Source organism: Bison bison, unplaced genomic scaffold (genome assembly GCF_000754665.1).
Source record: "Bison bison bison isolate TAMUID 2011002044 unplaced genomic scaffold, Bison_UMD1.0 scf7180017845385, whole genome shotgun sequence".
Taxonomy (NCBI): Eukaryota; Metazoa; Chordata; class Mammalia; order Artiodactyla; family Bovidae; genus Bison; species Bison bison.
This window is the reverse complement of record NW_011475958.1, coordinates 22712-30311: the sequence shown is the minus strand read 5'-3', so window position 1 is coordinate 30311 and position 7600 is coordinate 22712. Positions and strand designations below refer to the sequence as shown.

Below are 7600 nucleotides of genomic sequence, written 5' to 3'. Positions count from 1 at the left end.
AAATTGAATGAATATTGAATATTCATTAAATTGAATGAATGCTGAATATTCATGAATATTGAATATTCATTCAATTCAAAGGGTAGATTTCCTTTAGGATTGACTGGTTTGATCTCTTTGCTGTCCAAGGGACTATCAAGAGTCTTCTCCAGCACCACAGTTCAAAAGCATCAGTTCTTCGGTGCTCAGCCTTCTTCATGGTCCAACCCTCATCTGTACATGACTACTGGAAAAACCATAGCTTTGACTATATGAACCTTTGTCAGCAAAGTGATGCCTCTGCTTTTTAATAAGCTGTTTAGGTTGGTCATAACTTTTCTTCCAAGAAGCAAGCGTCTTTTAATTTCATATCTGCAGTGATTTTGGAGCCCCAAAAGTAAAGCCTCTCACTGTTTGCATGTTTCCCCATCTATTTGCCATGAAGTGATGGGACTGAATGACATGATCTTAGTTTCCTGAATTGTTGGGGTCCTTTAATGGACCAGGACCTGGCGGTCCAGATCAATGATAAGAAAGTGAAAGAGAGAGCCAAAGGGAAGGAGAGAGAGAGACAGAGAGAGAAAAGAAAGAAAGAAAGACAGACACGGGGACCCAAACTCTTATGGAGCAAAGGTGCCTTAATGATTTTTCTGTGAGCATAAATAGGCTGTAGTACAAGAAATTTCTTTCAACAATGATAAAGATCAGAAAACCAAATGTACAGTAACTGTTACCAAGGGAACAAGGGATAATAATGGTCACAAGGTTAAGAGACAACCCATATCTCAAGGAAAAGGGGGGCAAGACTAAGCAGTTTTGTTGTAAAGAGAATGTTTACTAAAGGAGACCCAAGCCTGTCTCACACAATGACCTCTGTCCTGAGAGCTGCATGCAGTTTTACTGGCCTCTGGCAGAAGCTGATAAAGAACAGAGGATTTGTGAGAAACAGCACGTAGTTAAACACTCCCCGACAATGAATGTTGAGTTTTAAGCCAACTTTTTCACTCTCCTCTTTCACTTTCATCCAGAAACTCTTTAGTTTCTCTTCACTTTCCGTTATTAGGGTGATGTCATCTGCATATCTGAGGTTATTGATATTTCTCCTGGCAATCTTGATTCCAGGTTATTCTTCATCCAGCCCAGCATTTCACATAATGTGCTCTGCATATAATTTAAATAAGCAAGGTGACAATATACAGCCTTGATGCACTCCTTTCCAAATTTTGAACCAGTTCGTTGTTCCATGTCTGGTTTTAACTGTTGCTTCTTGACCTGCTTATAGGTTTCTTAGGAGGCAGGTAAGGTGGTCTGGTCCTATTTCTTTAAGAATTTTTCACAGTTTGTTGTGATCCACATAGTCAAAGGCTTTAGAATAGTCAGTGAAGCAGAAGTCGATGTTTTTCTGGAATTTTCTTGCTCTTTCTATGATCCAACGGATATTGGCAGTTTACCTCTGGTTCCTCTACCTTTTCTAAATCCAGTTTGTACATCTGGAATTTCTCAGTTCACATACTGCTGAAGCTTGAAGGATTTTGAACATTACTTTGCTAGCATGTGGAATGAGCACAATTATGCAATAGTTTGAACATTCTTTGACCTTGCCTTTCTTTGGGATTGGGCTTCCCTGGTGGCTCAGCTGGTAAAGAATCCGCCTGCAATGCAGGAGACCTGGGTTTGATCCCTTGGTTGGAAAGATCCCTTAAAGAAGGGAAAGGCTACCCACTCTAGTATTCTAGAGAATTCCATGGACTGTAGAGTCCATGGAGTTGCAAAGAGTCAGACTTGACTGAGCAACTTTCACTTCTTTGGGATCAGAATGAAAACTGACCTTTCCTAGTCCTGTGGCCACTGCTGAGTTTTCCAAATTTGATGGCATATTGAGTGCAGCACTTTAACAGCATCATCTTTTAGGATTTGAAGTGACTCAGTTGGAATCTCATCACCTCCTCTAGCTTTGTTCATAGTAATGCTTCCAAGGCTAACTTGACTTCACACTATAGGATGTTTGGCTCTAGGTGAGTGATCACACCATTGCAGTTATCCAGATTATTAAGACCTATGGAACCTGCTTCTCTTTTGTCTCCTTCATTGGCAGACGTGTTCTTTACCACTAGAGCCACCTGGGAAGCCCAAAGAACTACCATGCTGCTGCTGCTAATTCGCGTCAGTCATGTCCAACTCTGTGCGACTCCATAGACGGCAGCCCACCAGGCTTCCCCGTCCCTGGGATTCTCCAGGCAAGAACACTGGAGTGAGTTGCCATTTCCTTCTCCAATGCGTGAAAGTAAAAAGTGAAAATGAAGTCACTCAGTCGTCTCTTCACGACCCCATGGACTGCAGCCTACCAGGTTCCTCTGTCCATGGATTTTCCAGTTAAGAGTACTGGAGTGGGGTTCCACTGCTTTCTCTGAAGAACTACCATATGATCCAACAATTCCAGTTCTAGGTATTTTCCCAAATAAAATGAAATAAGAGATATCTTTTCAAAATATATCTGTACTCCCATGTTCATTGCAATGCTACTCATAATAACCAAGATGTGGAAACTACCTGAATGTTCACTGGTGGGTGAATGAGTATAAAGTGAGTGTGTACATAAAGCAGAATGTTATTCAGTGTTAGGAAAAAAGGAAACTCTGCAATAGCAACAACATGGGTGAAACCTGAAGACATGATGAGTGACATAAGCTAGTCATGTGAGGACACATGCTGTATGATTCTGCTTGTAAGAGGTATCAAAAATAATCAAATTCATAGAATCAAAATCAAAGCTAAAGGGGAAATAGGGAGTTACTGATCAATAGACATAAAATTTCAGGTAAGAAAGATGAATATATTTTGGATTATCTCCTATACAGTGTTGTTTCTGTTGTTACCAATGATGTACCTTTAATTTACTGTAATAAAATGACAACAGAAATAGAATCCTGATAGCAATTGAATGGGATAAGCATAAGTGTCCCCATTTTACAGGTAAGGAAACAGGTCCTATAACAGATGAAATAGTTCACCCGTCTTTTCATCCCTCATAAGTGACAGAACTAGGATTCTGCCCAAAGCCTGGTTTCTTGCATCGCCTTGTTAGTATATTCTGGCATGTGGAATCTCTCATTAAGTGTGGCTTTCATCATCTGTGGCCCTACATCTCTTTCTTTGAGCTCCTGGATGTAACTTTGAGCTGACTAAGCCACGTGTTTGTGGATTTCTTTCCTTCCCTGAACTCCAGACTTATCTAAAAGGCAGCTACAGTGCCTTGTTCATCTTTGTACTCCTCACAAATAGCCAATGCTCAGAAAATGTGCAACTGAAGTACCTTCCAGCTCCATCATGTCTAGGCTCCTGCAGATGCCTAACTATTAAGAATGGTTGTAGTGGAGACAGTGGTAACTCTGATTCTCAAATCAATTATGTGACGCACTTAAAGGAGATGCATGAAAGGGGACCTGCAGAGTTTTTCGGAGTATTGTGCTCAAAAATATTTGAGCAGGATTTTTTATTTATTTTCCACCAAAATGTACCTGAACAGTGTCTGAGGCTTAAAATTACTTTCCATGTAAATGTGTGTGGTAACATTAAAATTATAACCTACTGAGAACTTTAAATTTTCCTGGGGCTTTGTCAGGATGCTTTGTGTTCTGATTAAACATCATTGATTTGAGCAAGAAACCTAGATTTTCTCATGTTCATACATTTTCTGGCGGGATGATGGTCTAGGAATTTAGAGATCTTTTAGGCAATAGTTGTTTTCAGTAAAGGCGGGACCAATGGCCAAGAATAAGCATGGTGAGAAGGTTGGTGTTAGTATGACACATTGTTCCAAGGTGAGTAGAAATAATTGTTGAACTATTTTTTTTCTTTTACATATTAGACTCTTATTCAGCTCATATAATTTCTGCAATGCTTAAGAAATTTTTATTTCTCTAGCTCATCAGAATCCCTTGAATGCCTTTTAAAAAAATCACACCTTGGTGTTTCTGATTCACTAGGTTTTTGCTAGGGCCCAAAGTATCTGTGTCTTTAGTCAATGTGCCATGCATCTGAAAATCAGCCAAACCTGGGAAATATTGCCCTAGTTGTAGACAGAAACACACAAAGTCATCAGGTATTTTAGCAAATATAAAATACGACAGGATGTTGTTGAGATTAAAATAATTTGAGAGGAAAACCCTGTCTTAATTTATGCTAGACTTTTGGTGGGGTGCGGGGGAGTAAATTTGAAATTTATCCACCTATTTCATCACTTCACAAAATAATGGAATACTACCTACCTGAAGTCTGGAGCAGGCTAGATGAGTATGTTCAGTGGCAGATAAGCACATGCAGAGAAGTCCTTCCTCCTTGGAATGTATATTTTATCAAGTGAGGGGTTACTGCTACTGCTGCTGCTAAGTCACTTCAGTTGTGTCCGACTCTGTGCGACCCCATAGACGGCAGCCCACCAGGCTCCCCCGTCCCTGGGATTCTCCAGGCATGTCACTGGAGTGGGTTGCCATTTCCTTCTCCAATGCATGAAAGTGAAAAGTGAAAGTGAAGTCGCTCAGTCGTGTCCGACTCCTAGCGACCCCATGGACTGCAGCCCACCAGGCCCCTCCGTCCATGGGATTTTCCAGGCAAGAGTACTGGAGTGGGTTGCCATTGCCTTCTCTGAGTGAGGGGTTAAAATAGAATCAAATAGTGAAACTCATAGTGGAGGCACATTTGTCTGTCATTAGTCCTTGGAAGGAAAAGTCTGAGGTGCCATGAAGTGCTTTGGCAGAATCACTGGTGTAATTTTGGAGGTCGTGTTTCCTGGGAAGGCTGAGGAAATTACCTGAAGAATTCCGTGTGTAGGGCAGGGGGAGGTGGGAGGCTGATGCTTCTCATTTTCCTGGGGAAGGTAATGTGATAAAGGCTTTTAGTGCATGAGAAGGGCATTCATGCATTTAAGGAACCAAAAATGTTTGAGCCTCCAGAGTATGGAGTGCTAGAGGCCTGATCAGGGGACTATGTAAGTCCCTACAGGTAACTTTAAGATTTTTTATCATCTCAGAGTTCCCTCTGGCTGCAGGTTCTAAATGTGCTGGAGTTTGGAGCCAGACTTTCTCCTTGAGGAGAAACTAGTCCACTTACTGAGAAACTTACAACTTTCCTCATGGCCTGAAACTCTTCATATTATATATACACACAAACATACACACACACACCCTACACACACACACACACACACACACACACATATATATAAAATATGTGTGTATTATATACACGCACAAACCTATATATATAAAATACTCTATGTATCCTGTATTCACTATGTTGCTGTATATCTGATGCACTGTATATTTTATTCTATATATTATTTAGTGTGTTCTGATGTGAACCAACACTTTAAGTACAGTTGGAAAAATTATATGTAGGCTATATGAAGTTTGTTATCAATTCCAGGAAAGCAGTTATGTTTGTTTGTGCTTTCATCCTGCAAACTAAACTGTCTGTTTTTCCTTTCTCTGTAGGACTTTCTGTTACTCGAAGAGATACCACTGCATGACCATCAGCTGCTGCCATCAGATGGTGAAACAATTGTGGATGTGCAAGATTTAACTGCTTTTTGGGATAAGGTAACAAGTCCTCCACCTCAGGATCATGACTGCTAATAAAACAACTGTGACATAGATTTATAAGAAAATTTTGAGGTTTTACACATGGTGTAAAATGTGACTTACTCATACACTGAAAGTATGTTATAAAACTTCTCAAAATCAGGAATAAGGTTTGAAACTACTGGAGATTATAAAATCAGCTAAGACATCTTACAGGTTGTTCTCTCTCTCATTTTCAACAGAGCTTTAGAGTATTAGCATATCTTGAGCTTAAATTATGTACATTGGTAATGTTAGAATTTACAGGATTGGGCATACAAAATGCTGCGGTATGATGTGGGTTAACTAACAAATACACAACCAGTTGTTAGAAACAACAGCCTGTGGGGAATCATGTACATTTTCTGTATACTGATCTTCACAGACCATCTTACTACACACGGAGTGAGGCTGTGATCTGGATCTTGTCTGTGGGGTAGAGTGGGGGCTCCCCCATCCTAATCTTCTGGAAGCTTCTGGCTACTTTGGTGGCAGCCAGGGACAGGAGGAGACAGCAAGTGGACATCGTGAGCTCCAGTGATTCCGTTCAAAGCTTTCACTGTATGGAAGCTGACATGGAGAACTGGGGATGTTCCAACACTTGGTTTATTTATAATGTTCAGGCAAACAGGGAAAACAGAAGAATTTGCTCTCAAGTATTGCACCCCCAGTGCAGCCCCTTTATTGACAATTGAAATGCTCGCCTGCAACCTGGTTCCATGGTCCTCTGTGCACACCGTCCTGTGTCAGTGTGGGTGAGTCAGGAAAACTGAACCCACACCACAGGAGGGTAGGTTAGGTCATGGGTTAGGTCATAGGGAGCCCTCAGGAGGGAGAGGGGCACAGACGTTGGGGTTTTTGAGAGAAGCTGAGTCTGAATGAAGCCCCTGCTGGGTTGGGAGGCAGGAGATTCTGTAACCTGCTCCCCTAGACAGCCAGGTGGGCAGGTGGGGGGAGGTCTCAGGGACCCAGTTCTCATTCATGAAATGGTGGGACTTGGTCTGTTTTTAAGCTCTTAAAATAAATGGTCCTGTGTGAGCCTCCAGATTTCATGGAACAGGGGTTTCCAACTGTGTCTGCACAGAGTTAGGGCTCAGCTGATGATCCTTGTTGAGTCAGTGTCCCCTGATCCTGGGTAACCATAATGGGAGGGGACCCAGTGCCTCTGAGCTGTCAAGTGCTGCCCCCTTCTGGTCATGGCAGAGTAGTGCCTGCCCGAAGCCTGAACAGGGAGGGAACTCAATGTCCTGTCCTGACAAACTATGAGGGGAGGGGACAGGGATGATGATTGTATGTGGTTCATTGTTTTGTTGTCACACCTGAGTGAAAAGTAGTAAAATAGGACCCTAAGTGTCAACGCGAAGAAAGGCGTGAAGTGTAAACAAATGCTTCTTGTATATTAAAATCTAGCTTCTTACTGATTTTTCTTTTCTTTTTTTTAAATTTTATTTTATTTTTAATAATATTTTAATATTTTAATAAAAATAAAATAAAATTAAAAAAAAAAGAAAAATCAGTAATAAGCTAGATTTTAATATACAATTTAAAAAAAAAAAAAGAAAAATCAGTAAGAAGCTAGATTTTAATATACAAGAAGCATTTGTTTACACTTCACGCCTTTCTTCGCGTTGACACTTAGGGTCCTATTTTACTACTTTTCACTCAGGTGTGACAACAAAACAATGAACCACATACAATCATCATCCCTGTCCCCTCCCCTCATAGTTTGTCAGGACAGGACATTGAGTTCCCTCCCTGTTCAGGCTTCGGGCAGGCACTACTCTGCCATGACCAGAAGGGGGCAGCACTTGACAGCTCAGAGGCACTGGGTCCCCTCCCATTATGGTTACCCAGGATCATGTAAATATCATGTAGGAAACGAGTTGCCAGTCCAGGTTCGATGCACGATGCTGGATGCTTGGGGCTGGTGCACTGGGACGGCCCAGGGGGATGGCATGGGGAGGGAGGAGGGAGGAGAGTTCGGGATGGGGAACACATGTATA

General features: G+C 41.5%; 1 protein-coding gene across 1 annotated transcript in view; it reads left to right on the top strand.

Annotated features, from left to right (window-relative positions):
* The window catches only part of LOC104984401 (multidrug resistance-associated protein 4-like), a gene marked incomplete at both ends in the record, with an annotated part of 30884 nt that overhangs the window by 1719 nt on the left and 21565 nt on the right, over positions 1 to 7600 (top strand). Inside the window, one exon of the mRNA XM_010834092.1 lies at positions 5472 to 5576. Within this exon, the coding sequence (XP_010832394.1) occupies positions 5472 to 5576 (105 nt within the window). The remainder of the gene's footprint in view (positions 1 to 5471; positions 5577 to 7600) is intronic.